At 35.1% G+C, this 19,536-nt stretch overlaps 2 protein-coding genes across 2 annotated transcripts; both read right to left on the reverse strand.

Annotated features, from left to right (window-relative positions):
* Positions 1 to 780: 780 nt before the first annotated feature.
* Positions 781 to 14,644, reverse strand: LOC110701197 (DUF724 domain-containing protein 6-like). Its single transcript, XM_021878796.1, has 3 exons — positions 13,719 to 14,644; positions 1,504 to 1,947; positions 781 to 1,218 (listed from the first exon to the last, which is right to left on the reverse strand). Exons 1-3 carry the CDS (start codon positions 14,142 to 14,144, stop codon positions 1,198 to 1,200), a joined length of 891 nt encoding a protein of 296 aa, XP_021734488.1. The 5' UTR covers positions 14,145 to 14,644; the 3' UTR covers positions 781 to 1,197.
* Positions 14,645 to 15,987: 1,343 nt separating this feature from the next.
* LOC110701198 (putative pentatricopeptide repeat-containing protein At1g56570) lies at positions 15,988 to 19,027 on the reverse strand. The gene is made up of 2 exons (XM_021878797.1): positions 18,223 to 19,027; positions 15,988 to 17,827 (listed from the first exon to the last, which is right to left on the reverse strand). The coding sequence occupies exons 1-2, from the start codon at positions 18,814 to 18,816 to the stop codon at positions 16,616 to 16,618; spliced, it is 1,806 nt and encodes a 601-aa protein (XP_021734489.1). The 5' UTR covers positions 18,817 to 19,027; the 3' UTR covers positions 15,988 to 16,615.
* Between the last annotated feature and the right edge of the window lie 509 nt (positions 19,028 to 19,536).

Consider the following 19,536-nt stretch of genomic DNA (forward strand, 5'->3'; position numbering starts at 1 on the left):
TCAAAACGTCTTCTTGTTTGGCTGACCAAAAAATAAATTCTGGTTATTCTTGCTCCTCTGAGAATAAGGTGCTAGGTAAGTCCTTCCGCCTTCCGAATTGCGGAGTACAACTTATTAGGATTTTTGTCAACCAAACAACTTTCCAATATGCTCTTAGTCAAACGACCATAAAGCAGTCACAAATTTTCGCGGGTCTTATGTCTCTTAACCAAAAGCCAAATGAATTAACCCCCTGCCTTAACCTGGATCTAATACAATTTCATGCAGCAATTTTCCCTAAACCACATATGCATGTAACGCATCTCCCAGTTACCTATGCCATCTACATTGCAACAGCCTTGGCATATCCTCAAAAGTAAACCTCTATAACAGATAATGGATACCATAAAGTTGGTTATAAATGAGATCTGCAACTAACTCAAATATGGATGCACATCATGCAATTGAATGGAGGTTGTCTGCGTATTAGAAACCAATATTAATTATGGGAAGGTTGCCCACACAAGCACCTCGAAACACAAATCATTCAAGTTGACACTGGTAGCCTTATATGTAGAGCTAATCGAGTATGGTCCAGGCGGCTAGCCTAATAGGCAAGGCCCTTTAGGGGCTGTGGCTGTCGCCCCATCATCGATGGCAATGTATTGACCATTTTGGTCGAAGGCCGCCTGATGCAGTCTGTCCCTATTTCCACATGTTCAGGCTGACTTTTTTCATAGCCTGAATTGTCACTTGTCTCCATGGTCAATCTCAAAAGTGTGAAATCTAAGATCAATCACATAATCAGTAATCTGTTCTTGTTCAACTAGAATTTACAATTGAACAATGTTTGCAGCTTAATTGTATGGGGTTTTATTAAATGGAAATTCAATAATATACACAACAGCATCACCAAGGGAGGATGCCACCATTAACACATGACTAAGTCTACAGAATAACCATTACAATTTTGGGTCATCTTACCAGACCACTTGATAGAAATCACATTGAATAGGGAGCCATTGCTAATCAAGCTCCAGCAAATCGGCCAAAGTGTGATGTTAGCACACTATTCGGAGAAATTTCTCATTCTCACCCAAAGACAAAAACATGGCCTTGAAAAGAAGATGATGACAATCAACATATAGTTCAGAGTTTATAATACAATGGTTACCTACACATGGATCAGTTCAGGACACTCTACGCAGACCATTCTCTTCAGCCTGACAAGTCCATAGCCTGTAAAAAGAGTTCACTGAAATATTACTTCCCAGAAAAAACAGTCAAATATGAATATGTGAAATGAATAGATAGAAAAAATTTGGAACTCCTTCCAAATTCCAAGTGAATGAAGCTAGGAATGACCGAATGACCCAATTTGCCTTCTCCGTGGAAGTAGAGTATATAATTATAAGGAAATTAATGTAAAACATACAACTATCTCTTCCACGCAACAAAGCAATTAAAATGAATTCAAAGAGTTTTGCTGGGAAAAAAAGTTTGTCAGCAACTTATAGTTATTACCTTAGAAGCCATAACCCACTTTCCCTTGATCCAATCTTGATGCAGCCTCAGTTCATCATCCTTAAACTCCAGTTCCTCGTCAGTGGTTTTAAAGAAAACTTGATATTTTGAGCGACCAAGGAATTTGGAAATGATGCCCACCCACCACCCATCATTATAAAGGGCATCAACTTCTTCAAACTCCTTGAATTTGTCAATTTTTCCTGTCTTTGGAGGACGTGGCCTAATGTGCAGGGCATCAACCTCTTCTCTTACGAACTCTTTATCATCCTCTGTTTTAAGATCCTTATATTCGACAAGGAACTTGCCCTCCCCAAGCACCTCAACAACAGATGCAGCAAACCAAGCACCTTCAAAGCCATCTTCGTCACTGCTCACTTCAACTAAGCTTCCTTTGCAGAAATGGTTCTCTTCTTTCTCCATGTCTTCTGTTGGCAGCACTGCCTGCAGTCAAATTGCCAATTATACATAAAAAGCATGACAAGTAGTTAAAAAAAAAAGAGTAAATATGTTTAGTGCAAACTGCATGTATTGTTTCAGACAAATAGATAATCAGTTTGATCTAGCAAATTGGCAAAGAAAAAGCAAAAAGTAATCATCCACTGAACCTAATTAAAGCTTTTTGCTAGATTGGTCATCACCAATGGATTAGCAAATTACAATATCCAAATTCATTATTCTGATATGCGATAACAAATCACTACTTTAAGTGTCAATGTTTCCGATTATCCCAAGCAGAAAAATATGGAAATTATGGCTATATTCATCACATCTAGATGTCCTTTCATGGAAGACAAGCAAAACCAACAAACCAACACAACTAAAGGGAAATCTGCTTCATATCTTGAGTCAAACTCATTTAGCCTTCCTCAATTGTTAGACTGAGCATCATTAACAACATAGGGCCACTATGAGATCCAAATCTCAGATCTAAAACCTCATTAAAATTATTGATTTAGGACCACATCCTAAGTTATGGTGTAGCCTTCAATACAGAAAGTCATTAATAAAATGGGGCTTCAATCCTCCATATTGTGCTAGCAGGAATTGTGTAAACCCAGGTCTAAAAAGCCGCATCCAAGCCATCTTTGCGATTTGTGAACAAGATTCTGGCGTTATTCATCGTGGGATTAGCAATGAGTGCATAATTTTGAGTACACATATGTCGACATGTACTTGCCTAGCCATTACACATATTATACCATGCCTCAATTCATGATTTCATGAACAACCAGAGGCATGCACTTCTCTTTGCAGTGCTGCACATACATACTTATAGTACAGATATTTATATGAGACAGGATGCATACGTCTACAACTAGTGGCTTTATGTAACTTCAACCCTTTTATTTATCTTACTAACCAATGTTGGAGACTCTCAATAATCCAACCAGTATGATATCCTTACCTGACAATTAGATTATCTTGTCAACTCCTTAATTATTGTGATCCACATGTGTACAGGAAAACTCTTAAAAGGGAAAGAAAAGAAACTCACATGAAGAGTCATTTGCTCACAAAGGGGTTTGTTAGGCTTAAGCCTTGAGACAAGAACTATAACCAAACAAGATCACAAGTAAGGCCCCGTTCACTTCACCTTATTTTAGCTGAACTGAAATTATTTTTATTGAACTAAACTTATTTTTGCTGAACTGAAATTACTTTTACTGATTTTCTGTTATATTTCTTCTTTAAATTAACTAATTTTTACTGAAATGAAATTATTATGAATTATTTTTACGAATTGAACTTATTTTTGCTCAACTGAAATTATTTTTACTAAATATTTTTTTTAAGGTGAAGTGAAGAGGGCATAAATCGAAAACATATGAATACTATGTCACTTGGACTCGGATGGTGTCAAATTAATCACGGGTGTCCAACCATCGGACTCGCCCATTTTCTTGAAAAAAAGTTGTACTTTTAGTCAAAAATGAAGTGTCCAAGTGTCGGTGTCGACACGGACACGTGAGGTAAATGAAAGAGTCCGAGTAACATAGTATGAATGTGTATTTGTTATTTTGTAATGTAAAATGAAATGCAAAAGTTTAGAGAATTAAGGCAATTTGGTAACCACGAGAAGCACCTCAATACCTAATCTTGTCGGTTCTAAAAATATTCTCCATAAGTCAAATTTGAAAGCTATAATACACAAAATCGAACCATTTACAAATATTTGAGACCAAGTGTCGAATACAGTGATAGTAGGGGGTGCTTCCCGGGGTCATGTCATACAATGTTGTTGGAACCATATACGTTCACTAGTTGGTCACATAAAAGCCTGTTGAGGCCTTAAGTTAATACAAAACTGGGTAAATTGACATTATAAAGGTAAGTATATGATTCTAACCACCCAAATGACCTCCTAGAGTCTCATGGGGTCCATAACAGCACCCCATTCTCTCTAAAAGTAAAAATTAATCTAAATTGAAGGTAATAGTCAATGTTTTCAGACCTATTTAGGAAAAATTTTCCAAATATAAAGTGAATGTGGGGGATGTCCTCTAGGGACATATAAATTGGTTTTGAACCATAGTAGGCCTATTAATAAGTACATTGTTCTAAGAATAAATTAGGTTCAAATATTTGGTTATTTTGGAATTGCTTACATTAATAATTAAGAGATGTAAGAGATAGTTTCAATCTCCACCTCGTATCTATTAAGGTGTTAGAGAATCCTTTGTTATACAAAACAAATTTAACCATTCTACATACACCAAATCATACCACTCAAGTAATGGTAAGGGATGCATTCCAAGGTCATATAACATATTTAGCACTATATAGTAGCCTTGAATTTATCAAAGGCAGCGTCTACAATATCAACGAAATCGGTCGTTTAAAAGTGAAGTAGATGATTCCAATCGCACAAATGGCCTCAAAGAAACTTGTCTATACCATAGGAAACACTATGACCTTTTTCTTTTTCGAGCCCAAAGAAGTCGAAAATTGTCCAAACTAAAGGCTATAATCCATGCTTTTGGACCATTTTCGGAAAAATAAAATCCGAAATTTAAATATATGTTGGGGGTATCTCTTGAGGTCATACAAGTTGGTTTGAAAATACAAATTGAGATGTTGCTATTTCGAAATATTGTTGCATTGAGGTTTCAATCATCAACTTGATATTCTAGGGTCTTATTAAAGTGCATGGAGTCTTTCATTGGGTTATCAAACCTACTACACTCACACATTCACTACTTATCATCCCATTATGTTGTTGAAAAATGCATAACAAGGGTTATTTAAATATGTACATGTATCTAGAGCTGTCAATTCGGGTAAACGAGTTGGTTTTTGGTCAGGTAAGAATGGGTCGGGTCAACTCGAGTCAGGTTAATTCGGATTAATTCCATAACCCATGCGGGTCAGGTTTGGGTTAGGTCATGCTTGAGTCAGGTCATACTTCTTATCAGGATTGGGTCGAGTTTAGGTCGGGTTAATAATAGGTCAGGTTACATTCGGGTCGGGTAAACAATACGTCGGGTTTAATTCGGGTTTTCACGGGTTAAAATGGGTTAGAGTAATTCTCAAGTTCGAGTCAGGTTCGGTTCTAAGTCAATAATTTGCGGGTTAGAATCAGGTCGGATCATTCTTGGGTTTGAGTCGGGTTCGGTTCAAATCAATAATTTGCGGGTTATAATCAGGTGAGGTCATTTTCAAGTCTGGTCATTCTTGGGTTCAAGTCCGGTTCGGTTCAAGTTAATAATTTGCAGGTTATAATTAGATTGGGTCATTTTCAAGTCGGGTCATTCTCGGATTCAAGTTGGATTATGTTCAAGTCAATAATTTGCAAGTTACAATCACGTCAGGTCATTTCCAAGTCAGGTCATATTCGGGTTCAACTAACTATAAATAGATAATGATCATTTTTATCAAGCTAATAATTTCCTTTGACAATAATAGATACGGCAATATACTAGGGAACTATAGTCTATAATTTAGGAAGATAATTATCTCCATTAACCATACAACAAATATATACTATATTTAACTCTTAAATTTGAGGATGATGATCCTTTCTTTTGCTGGCGTGGACCGACTTGGTCTCTCTAGACAAAATGCTTTGACCAACAATAATAAGGTGGTCTAAGTTGCATTTAAGGTGATTTGAAATCAGGTCATGAACAATTTGGGTTGAATTTAGGTCGGGTCAATAACAAGTCGTGTTAATTTGGAGTCGGGTTACTAACAGATCGGGTTGAATTTTTGGGTCGGATAAGTAATAGGTCTGGTAAAATTCGGATCGAGTCAATAACAAGTCCGGTTTGTAACAGATTGGGTTAAATTCGGGTAGGGTTAGGAACTGGTAGGGTTGAATTCAGGTTAGGTTAGTAACAAGTCGGGTTAAATTCGGGTTTTAACGGGTTAAAATGGGTTTGGGTCAATTTTGGTTGAAGTCGGGTTCAGTACAAGTTAATTAAATTGGTCGTTGTAAATCGATAAATCGGCCGTTTAGAAGCAAATTGGATGGTTCCACACATCCAATTGGACTCCTAGAGGGTATTAGGGACCATGGTAAACATTTCGGCAATTTTTATTTCAGTGCGAATAAATGTCAAAAAATCCAAATTTGAAGACTAATATCCACGTTTTTTGAGAAATTTTGGAGGTTTCGGTGCCCGATGTCGAAAAGTCTTGAAATTTTATAGGATACATCTCGGGGTCATATAATGTCGTTTGGAACCATATATGATCATTATTTGTTGTCATAAATGTTCGTGATAGGCTTGAATTAATGAAATTGGTGCAAAGTGTAAACCGGTAAATTGGTCGATTAAAGGAAAATTGGTTGGTTCCACCCACCCAATTAGACTCCAGGAGAGTATTAGGAACCATGGTAAACATTTCGGCAATTTTTATTTTAGGGCGAAAAAAAGTCAAAAAAATTCCAAATTTGAAGGCTAATATCCACGCTTTTTGAGAAATTTTGGAGGCTTCGGGGCTCGGTGTCGAAAAGTCTTGAAATACAAGGGGATACATCTCGGGGTCATAAAATGTCGTTTGGAACCATATATGATCATTATTTGTTGCCATAAATATTCATGGTAGGCTTGAGTTAATGAAATAGGTGCAAGTTGTAAACCGATAAATTATTCGTTTAAAAGCAAATTGGATAGTTCCACCCACCCAATGGGACTCCCGGACGGTATTAGAGATCATGATAAACATTTCAGCAAATTTCCGGGCGAAAAAAAGTCAAAATTTTAAAAATTGAATGCTAATATCCACGCTTTTTGAGAAATTTTGGAGGATTCAGGGCCCGGTGTCGAAAAGTCTTGAAATTCTAGGGGATACATCTCGGGGTCATATAATGTCATTTGAAACCATATATGATCATTATTTGTTTCATAAATGTTTGTGATAGGTTTGAGTTAATGAAATCGATGCAAGTTATAAACCGGCAAATAGGTCGTTTAAAGGTAAAATGGATGGTTCCACCCACCCAACTGGACTCCCGATGGATATTAGGGATTATGGTAAACATTTCAGCAATTTTTATTTCAATGCGAAAAAAGTCAAAATTCCAAAATTGAAGGCTAATATCCACGTTTTTTTGAGAAATTTTGGAGGTTTCGGTGCCCGATGTCGAAAAGTCTTGAAATTCTATGGGATACATCTCGGGGTCATATAATGCCGTTTGGAACCATATATGATCATTATTTGTTGTCATAAATGTAATCCCTCGTATTTTTTAAATATTTTATAAATGAAAATTTATTTTATTTATAATATTTATTTGTTATTTTTCATAATTTAATTTCAAAAGTTTCAAATTATTAATCTGGGTTTATTTGAACAAATTATTTTATGCACTTTTATTCTACAATTTATGTCCAATCACACAAGCCTAACCCATTTGTTTACTTAATCGACCCATTATTTTTATGAGGCCCAATCTTTCTTTTTACCCTACAATAATTCTCTCCTATAAATACCCCATGAATCTCCAAAAATTTCCCACACAAAAAAGTTAGTCTTATTTTCATCCTCCTTTGTTTCATTATTTTGCTTAATGTTAATTTAATTGTTTTGGGTTTTGATTTTAGTATAAAGATTATATTTTTAGTATCAAATTATATTTTAATGGTACAAAGATTATAAATTTCAGATTATATTTATGTTATAAATTTCATATTTTATGAATATAAACCTAGGGTTTCAATTTATTGAAAATCAAGATTTTAGGGTTTTTATGAACAATTGATTTAGGGCTTTTATAGTAATGATGTTTTGAAATTTTGGTGATTATAACTACTGATTAGTTTAACTTAATTCCAGATTATTTTGAACACGTAAATTCGTGTTTTAATTTTTAGATTTTTGTTCGTTAATATTAATCCCGTTTTAATCCCGATCAGAGTCTGAACTCATCCGATTTTGATGAAAAAGTAGTGTTTTTCATGTGGAAACAACGTTTTAAGAAAGACTCATTACCTTTGGTAGTGAGCACTATCCTCTCGTGGCCAAATTCAGCTTCTAAATATGATTTTTGAGCAGTTTTTGATTTTATACGAAGTTTTTTTTATACTTAAAATATTATCCTTGAGTTTGATTAATAAAATTAATTATGTTTAAAGTTAATTAAACATAAATATATGTTTTTATTGAAGTTTTAAGTGTTGGAAATAGTTTCTAAGTACTACTTTTGATGTTTTATAAAGAGGGTTTAATCACCCATTAAAAAGGGAGATTATTAGGGGTTTTTATATAATTTTCAGATTTTTATTAGACTTTGAACTTGCTGTAATTTCATGTATAAGAGTGTATTTTAAGGTTTTTATGAAGAAAATTTAAAGAACTATATATAAGCCTTTAATTTTAACTAAAGGGAAGGTTTTAAAGTGTTGTTTGATTTGGATTTTAAAGGTTTTAAAGTAAGTTAGTATTGCTGTAAATTTGATTGATTGAGTATTGATTGAGATGTTATTATTTGGCTTAGGAGAGGAGTTTATTGAAGGTGATTTCTAGTTAGTAAAGTGGCATACCAATTCGTTTGCTCAAGGTACGTACAAGTTACGAAACCTTTCTTTTAGGTGCATGTTTAAGGACGACGGATCGAGAACTTAGTATCATGTATAGGGATGACTGAGTTAAATTGTTTGGTTATACATTGTGAATTTCGTATGACGTGCACTATTTTATATTGCAAGTATTATTTGTGCTCTAATTATGCAAGGTGCGCTTAAAGGCAAAGGTATATGATTGGTGTAATGATTAATTTATTACTCATTCATGATTATGCAAGCAGGATGAGTAAAGGAAGAATTTAAGTCTTCTAAGACGAGGTTTAGGGTTTTGGGGTGCCTTATACACTCAAGGTGTTTATACACCGAGGTAGTAAAGGAATAAATAATAAATGTTGCTTGCCACTAATAAATCAAGAATTGAAATTGAAAAGTTGTTTTACTTGATTGCATTGATATTGGATTGATTGTATTGTTATGCATATGAGTCATCACCAAGTCTAAACCTGTAAATCACGTAAAGTGCAAGATGGATGATCAATAAAACTCTGGATTGGTGCACTTCTGGAGTAATATGGGGTACATAGGGTATTAGCCGTGTACTTTTCTCGAGGCCGTCTGATCTACGAGTCTCTTATTTCAAATATTTTTCAAAACTAGGAGTTAGGTGAGATCTCATACTAACTACGGTCACGGAGTCGCGCCCGTGGTCGTTGGATGTTTATTGATGTTTCCGAAAGGAGGCATGGGGTTTTTCTTTTATTGATGTTCCAAATGGAGCATGGGTTGGACAACCTTGTCTATTGCGTAATCCAATGAATAAAAATAATGATTTACCTATTATTAATTATTGGAATCTTAGTAATGTAAGCAGTTGAGTCGTGTGTTGAGTCTATAATTTAATGATGCATGATGATTGATTATTAGTAGCATGTTATGGATTTCTTAATTTATTTCGCAGCTTGTATGTACACAGCTTCGCTGATTGCGTGCTTTGTGTGTCTTTCTTTGGTCATGGCCTTCGCCTTTCAATGACCCTATGACGATCCAATTTTTACACTTGTAATATTGGGGAGCAGAATTGCCACAGGTTCTTACACATGCAGCATTCATCAGGGTTGTGGGATCTTGAGTAGAGAGTTGGTTGTTTGCATTTTATTTCTTTTGCAAGTTTGAATTTATTTTAATTCGATTTTATTTGACACTATTTCTTTTGGGTTTGAATTTATTTGAACACTGAATTTAATCACTTACTACTTTTATTGGGTTTTGAATAAGGGCCTTAATGGTTCCAAATTGTATGACTTAATTTGGTTTCATTCGTTGGTATTGAAATTTATTTATAACTGATTTAGTTTTTCCGATAAAGCCTTAACGTTTGAACACGTGGCGGTAGCACGCCAGTAATTCTCTTGAATATTGTTCAGGGTCTTCACAGGTTTAAAGAGAGAATTATTGGGGTGCTACAATAAATGTTCGTGATAGGCTTGAATTAATGAAATCGATGCAAATTGTAAACCGGTAAATTGGTCATTTAAAGGCAAATTGGTTGGTTCCACCCACCCAATTAGACTCTAGGAGGATATTAGGGACCATGGTAAACATTTCGGCAATTTTTATTTCAGGGCGAAAAAAAGGTCAAAAATTTCCAAAATTAAAGGCTAATATCCACGCTTTTGGAGAAATTTTGGAGGTTTCGGTGCCCAGTATCGAAAAGCCTTTGAGATTCTAGGGAATACATCTCGAGGTCATATAATATCGTTTGGAACCATATATGATCATTATTTGTTGTCATAAATGTTCGTGGTAGGCTTGATTTAAAGAAATCGATGTAAGTTGTATGCCAGTAAATTGGTCGTTTAAAGGCAAATTAGATGGTTTCACCCACCCCAGTGCACTGTCGGAGGGTATTAGGGATCATGGTAAACATTACGACAATTTTTATTTTCGGCAGAAAAAAAAGTCAAAATTTTCCAAAATTAAAGGCTAATGTCCACGCTTTCTGAGAAATTTTTGAGGTTTTAGGGTCCGGTGTCGCAAAGTCTTGAGATGTTAAGGAATACACTTGGGGGTCATATAATTCCGTTTGGAACCATATATGATCATTATATGTTATCATATATGTTCGTGGTAGGCTTGAGTTAATGAAATCGGTGCAAGTTGTAAACCTGTAAATTGGTCGTTTAAAGGCAAATTAGATGATTCCACCCACCCAATTAGACTTACGAAGGGCATTAGGGACCATGGTAAACATTTCGGCAATTTTATTTTCGAGCAAAAAAAGTCAAAAATTTCCAAAATTGAAGACTAATGTCCACACTTTTTGAGAAATTTTGGAGGTTTCGAGGTCCGATATCGAAAAGCCTTGAAATTTTAAGGGATACATCTCAAGGTCATATAATGTCGTTTGGAACCATTTATGATCATTATAGGTTGTCATAAATGTTCATGGTAAGATTGATTTAATGAAATCAGTGCAAGTTGTAAACCGGTAAATTGGTCGTTTAAAGGAAAATTGGATGGATATACCCACCCAATTGGACTCCCGGATGGTATTACGGACCATAGTAAAAAATTTTGACAATTTTTATTTCCGGGAGAAAAAAAAGTCAAAAAATTCCAAAATTGAAGACTTATATCCACGCTCTTTTGAAAATTTTGGAGGTTTCGGGGCATGGTGTCTAAAAGCCTTGAGATTTTACAAAATAGGGGTCATATAGTGCCGTTTGGAAACATATATGATCATTATATGTTGTCATAAATGTTCGAAGTAGGCTTGAGTCAATGAAATCGGTGCAAGTTGTATACCGGTAAATTGGTCATTTAAAGGCAAATTGGATGGTTCTACCCAGCCAATTGGACTCCCGGAGTGTATTAGGGACCATTGTAAACATTTCGGCAATTTTTATTTCCAGGTGAAAAAAGTCAAAAAATTCCAAAATTGAAGGCTAATATCCACGCTTTTTTGAGAAATTTTGGAGGTTTCGGTAGAACTGTCAATTCTTATTAAAAAGGTCGGGTTTGGGTCGGTAAGAGTGGGTCGGGTCAATACTGGTTGGGTCAATTCAGATTAATTCCATAACTTATGCGGGTTGGGTTTGGGTTGGGTCATGCTTGAGTCAGGTCATACTTCTTATCCGATTTTGGTCAAGTTTAGGTCGGGTTAATATCAGGTCGGGTTACATTCGAGTCGGGTGAACAATAGTTCGGTTTAATTCGGGTTAAAACGGATTAGGTTAATTCTCGGGTTCAAGTCGGGTTCGGTTCAAGTCAATAATTTGCGAGTTAGAATCAAGTCGGGTCATTCTCGGGTTTAGTCGGGTTCGGTTCAAGTCAATAATTTGCGGGTTATAATAAGGTCGGGTCATTTTCAAGTCAGATCATTCTCATGTTTAAATCGGGTTCGATTCAAGTCAATAATTTGCGAGTTATAATCAGGTTGGGTTATTTCCAAGTCGGGTCATTCTCGGATTTCAGTCGGGTATTGTTCAAGTCAATAATTTGCATGTTACAATCAGGTCGGATCATTTCCAAGTCAAGTCATATTCGGGTTCAACTAACTATAAATAGATAATTATCATTTTATCAAGCTAATTAAACTCGGGTCGGGTTAGGACCGGGTCGAGTTGAATTCAAGTCAGGTTAGTAACAAGTCGGGTTAAATTGAGATTTTGATGGGTTAAAATGAGTTTAGGTCAATTTTGGGTCAAGTCGGATTCTGTTCACGTCAATAATTTATGGGTTACATACGTGTCGGGTCATCTCTAGGTCGGCTCGGGTTCAGGTCTCACATACTCGGGTCTAGGGTTGGTTTCAGGTCGGGTTTGGGTCACTTTTTTTTCGGGTTTAGATGGGTCGATTAATAATCGGGTTTGAGTCGGTATTTCGGGTTGAGTCAACTTTTGACAGCTCTGCATGTATCTATTCCCACAACCATATCCAATTCCATGTAAACTTAAAACCTTGAAACCTCCGCACGTCTAACTTTAAGACATGCACCTTGAATCAACACTATTCTTAGGGGTCGTTTGGTTGGATCATTTGAAATGGATTGGAATGAAGTTAGAATCCATTTCATCTAGTTTTTTGTTTGGTTAAGGTTTTTAGTAATGGAATCTCATACCCAAGGGCTTCTAACTCCCCCCATACCCACCCCTCCCTCCCTCCTTAAAAATTCACAATCCATTCAATTAATGAAGGATAAAATTCATTCTAACAAAAAAACCAAACAACTTTGGAGAAGTATGAGTTTTAGTATCCATAACTTTATAGTATAAGATTTCATACCAATCCACTCCAACTTGATGAACCAAACACCCCCTTAATAACACATTAACATACTAGCACAATGGCACTACTAGTAATTATACCTAGAGGTGGTGCGTGTACATGCATGTAGTGCTATTGCGCTTGTACACTCTTCACCAACACGACTATGATTTAGAGATTAGATCCATGAAGATTCCAAATGGAAATAACATAAAGATTAGAAATTTAAGATCTCGCACAAATGTAAAGAGTGTTTGAATTGTCATAAGTCAATGTCAACAAAAAGAAAGAAGAAAGGATATTATTTTTAATTGCAACAATTCTCATTTAAAAGCTTACCAATGTATAAATTCAATCATTAAAATCTTTTAATAAATATGTTAAAATTATACCTCCTCTAATTTTTTATACTTACAACACTTTTCTATTCACATTAGTCATATTTCAATCATTAATATCTTCAATTACTCATATGTAAAAATTATAAACATATAAAATTAAAACAATATGAATTGAGATAAATCTAACATGATCCAAATGACTATATTTTTGTTTAGCTATAGATATCAAAATAATCAAAGTGAAACATATAAATAATATAAAGTCAAACGGTTACAAGTATATATAAAAAAAAAAAGGAAGTATAAATTTGATATTATGAAAGTGTAAGTCAAGATGAATTATACTTGTATGTGACAATATTTTTCCTCAACTATCAATCATCAATTCATCATTCTAGTCAAAGTGCTATAAGTAGTAAAACAAAGGAATAATACTTTAAGAAATGAATGGTCTAAATTACTACATGCAACCTAGTATTTGAAAGGAAAAAAATTAGGATCTTCAACCCATAAAAAAAACACAATGCCCAAATCCACAAATCCACTAATATAGAAAACAATAAATTCAATAAATAATTTTATTAAATAAAAAAAAATTAATAAAAAAAATTTAAAAATAAAAATAAAATGCTCATACCTCTTCTTCCAATGGAGGAACCCAATTTCCATGAACCCACTCTCTATGGAGCCGCAAATCAGCATCTTTGAACTCAGTTTGCTCTCTTGTAGGTCTAAAATAGACAGAGTATTGACCACCTTGAAGAACTTGAGTGATGACACCTTCCCACCACCCATCATTGTATGAAACATCAACTTCATCATTCAATTCATAAACCCTTTTGCTTTCTCTTGGTGGGATTGGCCTAATTTGTACCAAATCGACCTTCTCTTTTAGAGGGGTTGATTCATCTTCAGCCAACAATGTCTCATATTCCACCATTACTTTCTTGTCATTTTTTGCAGGTGTTTTTACCACTGTTCCTGAGAACCACGCCCCTCTAAAACCATCTTCATCAATGCTGATTTCAACCTTTGTGCCCTTTTTAAATTGGAAATTAGCCATGCTTTTATGAATCTTGATTTTTGTTTCTTTATGATAAAAACGGGGGAAACCAAGTGAATTGAAGGGAAAGTTGATTTTTATCTTTATTTTTTTTTTTATTTTTTTAGTGGGAATGTTGATGGATATGTGATGGTATGGAGTTGTGAGGTGAGAAAGAGAAACAATTGGAGGGAGAAGAGAGGAGTTGAGGAAGGTAGGAATTAGGGATAAATTTAGGGTTTTAAAAGTTGATTTTATATAGATGTGATAAAAAATTGTGTTGGGTCGGACTTTTATATATAGACTTTGTTTTCAAACCCACAAAATAATGTCGAGCTTATAAGGCCCAAGGTGGCTTTTTGGGCTGTTATTGGATTATGCTCGAGTTTTAAACTAAAACGGTTACAAGGCTTATTTAAACCCGCATTTTTTCTAGGTCGAACCATTGATGAACAACTCTACTTTGTATTTGAAAATGTTTAAATTCAATGACTTGATTTGATCTGGTTTGAATCGATTATAGATATAGATACAATTAAACTAATTGTATTATTTTTTTTTTCCTATAAAATCTAGTTGATGGATCTAGATGTAACTAGATTCATCAAATTGAATGATTTTTTACTCAAAAAGAGAAGATATTGAATGATTTAGGATTCATGGTGAGGCGGATATAATTTAATATTTCCTCCGTCTTAGAATATCTGGAACGTTGAGATGGACACGTAATTTAAGTAAAGTTGAGTGCGACCATTTAATACATTTATTTATTGTAAAAATATTCCTTTTGATTTTTTTATGTGGCTGGAATTAATCCTCAAAAATCAGTGTGCCATGAAAGAGTAGAAGAAAATGGTTTTAAAAAATGGTCACATGCAATATTTAACAACTTGTTAATTTTTCTGGGATGAACGAAACTATGAACTATGCTGGGATAGAGGGAGTGTAAGCTTTTGAATATCTCAACTTTTGAAATTTAGATATTGTATAGGTTTGACATTTTATAAGGAGTGTAAATTTATGAAAATTTCACGCAAAGTATTGGACATATCTATTTGTTTTTTGGTGGATTGACTCATGGTGAAAAGAATCTTTATGACATAGTTAATTTGTTTACTTTATCTAACTCTTCTATCATTTTGGAATTTATTTAAATTTTTATCTATTTAAATCGGAATGAGAGGGGATTTGAACCTGCAATCTATCGTACAAATACCTTCGATGCTTTCCAGGATAAGACCTCGTTAGTTTAACAATTATTTTGTAAATATTCATTGTCAACATGTTATAGTTTGTTTTAATGTAATTGTTCATGATATACTGGTTTCTAATGGGCTATGGTGTGTTTCTTGGTTTTACATTGAAAGGGATTGTTGAGAGGGCACCAGAGATCTTCTCAGAGATTAAATTATATGTATTGATTTAAAATGAGTTCACTTTTACTAGGGTACTATGAGTGTATAGTAGATAATGATCAGCACCATTTCAATCACATGGTGAGAGAGAACAATATGGAACCAAATGTAAAAAAACTATGGATGCATGGTAGACCTCCTTGGATAGGCAAGTTCTCTACAAAACAGAGCAATTTGTATGCCTACGAAAACTGAAGTCACCACTTCAGGTGCACTGCTTGGTGCTTGTCAAAAATACGGTCACAACATTATAGGATAGCGGATTGGAAGGAAGCTCATTGCCTCGAAAGGTGATTGGACTGATGTACTTGAGATCTGGCACAAAAAGGGGTAATGTGGAGCAGAAAATACTCCAAAGTGGGTCTTTATTGAGGGCAGTGGCTGTGCTTGAGTTTTTAGGCAAATATTTGGTCACATCTTGGGACTAGCAAGATTAAAAAGTGAGTGAATTTGAGGATTAAATCAAACTGATTTGCATTAGCAAATACAAGTAGTTGAATAACAGAAACCTCAATCAGGCACATAATGTTACACAAGAATAAAGAATGTAACCTAGTATACTTTTCTGTATTTCTTTGTTTCAGGTCTAAAATATTTGGTTAGAAACAAAAATCTTCACTTTCAGTTGAAAAGTCCTCGCAACTGACTTGTGACTTGGGTTTTATGCTTCCTCGTTCAAAATTTCTATAATTCTCTATTCCGCCAGTCATTCCAAGACTATTTGCTATGAGATTACCAATCTTTTCTCCCACAATAAAGATGAAATCCATATACAAGTATAAGCTTCCTGTTTGTATTAACTGATGCACCAGCTGACATCTTAACTGCTTGACTTGTGAAATTATGATTTGGCAGCCAGAAATGAGATTGCCAGAGCATCCACCATATACCGGTGAAGCCAACCAACAGAAAGGATATATAATTGATGCCAGCAAGAAAAGTTGCTAAGAACGAAGCTTAATGAATGTTGAGCATTCTCTTATCCGATTCGCCCAAGCTTCATCAAGTCAAGTACCCTATGAACCTTTATCTAAAAGACTGTCAGTTACTGAAAATGTGATAGAAATATGCTCTTCACTATGTCCCAACTTCTAGGTCATGTAAAGAATAGTTTAGATCAGGAACATAGCCAACTGCTTCCATATGCAGAATCATCATGCTCAAAACCTCATAGACCATCTCAGTTTGATGTCCTAACTTATCCCCAACCGCAAAGCTGTAGACATCACTATTTAATTCAATCCAACTGCAACCAGGCTCTTTCCTGCCTCCTAATCCTTTCATTAATTTCCTCATTTTCGCAAAATCTTTCCATTCCCCTTCTGATGCATACAAATTTGATAACATCAGGAAAGTCCTAGCCATGTCCGGCCTTGCCTCTAACATGAATTGGGCAGCCAACTTGCCCAAATTTGGAAGCTTATGTGCCTTACAAGATCCAAGGAGTGCCCCCCAAACTGAGTCGTCAGGATCTACTGGCATATTTTTAATCAGTTCATAAGCTGCTTCAACTTTCCCAGCACGCCCCAGTAAATCCACCACACATCCGTATATATCCTGATCTGGAACCATATTATACTCTGTCACCATAGAGTTAAAACACCTAAGACCTTCAATTACAAGGCCAGCATGGCTGCAAGCACTTAATACTGCCATGAACGCGACTCTGTCAGGCCGTATGCCCGATCTGATCATTTCATTGAACAACTTGACAGCTTCCTCTCCATAACCATGCACTCCGTAAGCAATCATCATAGAAGTCCAAGAGACCAAATCTTTTAAGGACTGGAAATCAAATATTTTCCTAGAGTCACTAATGCTTCCACATTTTGCATACATGTCTATGAGGGAATTCGCAAGTGCCATATTCCTATCAAGGCCTCTTCGAAGAATATTCGCATGAATTTGCTGCCCACAATTCAAAAGTGATAAATCAGCACAAGCTGCTACTACACTAGTGAATGTGAAGCAATTGGGAGCAAAACCTTGTGACTCCATTAAGGTAAATACAGAGAGACACTTGGTGGAATTTGATCTTTTGTAGCCAGCAATCAAAGTGTTCCAAGTGATTAAATCCTTTTGAGACATCTCAATGAAGCATTGACTAGCTTCAGATAGACACTGACACCAACAATACATGTCTATAATGGAATTCATGACAGGGAGACTAGAATTAAGTCCATATTTAACAAGTGTAGCATGTAATTGCACACCGTGGGAACTTGCTCTAGTTAAAGCACAAGCTTTAACAGCAATTGAGAAACTAAAGGCGCTTTGCTCAGCTCCCTCCTGTTAAAACTAAAACAGCATTAGGAAGTAGCACAACCCATTTAGGAAAATAAATTATGTGGCATTTTAGGAAGCAATTAATTCACAATACCACTCTTCCCCGGAAAGTCTGCCACATTCAAATTACAGTTATGATTGTAGGATAGAATTAACTAAAAGGTTCACATGTTCCAAAAGGTTCCAGTATCATACTAACGATTATCATTCATGTTATGCTAGTGGGTAGTTACACTTCCGTATCCTCAAATAGACTCTTAGATACTAACAAAGATGATTGAACTCTTGGCTCAGCCAAATTAACTAACCAATCCAAAACACAAGCATTGCACTATGGGAGCAGCAAATTGAAAACAAAAAAAGATATCACCCCATAATATGAGCTTTTAGATACTTACAGATAACATCTGCTGAAAAGCTCTTAATCCACCATATCCATCACCTCGATGAGTGTATCCTGCAATCAAAGTTGTCCATGAAACACCATTTTTCGGATAGACATCGCGAAAAACCATGCAAGCTTCATTCATAGTATTACAGCATGTAGCATAAACATCCATCAAAGAATTATCAACATAAATAGAACCCACCAAACCATGCTTAATAGCAAGTCCATGAACTAAAGTCCCACAAGAATAACACTTCATCCCTTTACAACACTTTAACACACTAGAGACGGTAAAGGCGTTCGGCTTAACCCCTTCCTTCAACATCTCATTAAACACAGTCCAAGCTAACGAGTCATAGTTACAGGATGTATAACCAGCTATCATGGTTGTCCAAGCAACAACATCTCTTTCAGGCATTTCGTCGAACAGTTTGCGTGCATCCTTGATTAAACCCTTGTCAAAGTATGATTTGATGAGATTAGTAGCTAAAAAAGATGGGTTTTTGGGTGAGAATGATGGGTTACATTGGGTCCATTGAAGGGCATTGAGCACCATTGATGGGATTGGACGAATGTAAGGGGTTGATAGTTTGATAGTGTTCATCTTTTTTGTGCAACATCTGATTTTAAAACCCAGAAAACCAATACAATTAGTATTGATTCTAATTTTTTGAAGTCTGGTTTGTAAAGAATTTGCGCCAAGGTGTAGGCGTCTCAAATTTAGAGTTACCTGTCCAAGCGTTATTCAAGTATATTTCATGTAAGAAACTAAGAAAAATTTAGATTAGTGCTACTGCGTAAATACTAAATACTGTATTTTTTTTTACAAAGAATAAAATAAATAATACCAAGTATGTTGTTAGAAAGCTATTGAAATCTGCTTTCTAAATCAATTAGAATCAGGTTTAAATAGTTTGTATAATAAAAGATATGTCCGAAATAGTGGGACGGTGTTAGTTTTGGATAGAGTTTCGTATTTGTCTTATATCTTTTTCGTTATAGCTCGAAATTAATATATCATTACTTATATCATTTAATAATTTCTCATTTTTATCTTACCCCGTTATCCTTCTTGTCATTTATCCCTCATACAAAACACCACATAATGATGCGTTCGATTGTTAGAAATAAATGGTGGTAATGGTAATGATTTCATAAGTAATACGGTGTAACTTTGTAAAGAATGTTTCATGTCAATGTCCATGATAATGCTAATTCTTCTATAAGTACCTCATTTTCTTCACAAATTTTCATTATCATCCATTACTACATACATGTGGTATTGTGGTGATGAAAATTTGTAATAAAAACAAATGTTTAGGGG

Source organism: Chenopodium quinoa, unplaced genomic scaffold, assembly GCF_001683475.1.
Source record: "Chenopodium quinoa cultivar QQ74 unplaced genomic scaffold, ASM168347v1, whole genome shotgun sequence".
Lineage (NCBI taxonomy): Eukaryota > Viridiplantae > Streptophyta > Magnoliopsida > Caryophyllales > Amaranthaceae > Chenopodium > Chenopodium quinoa.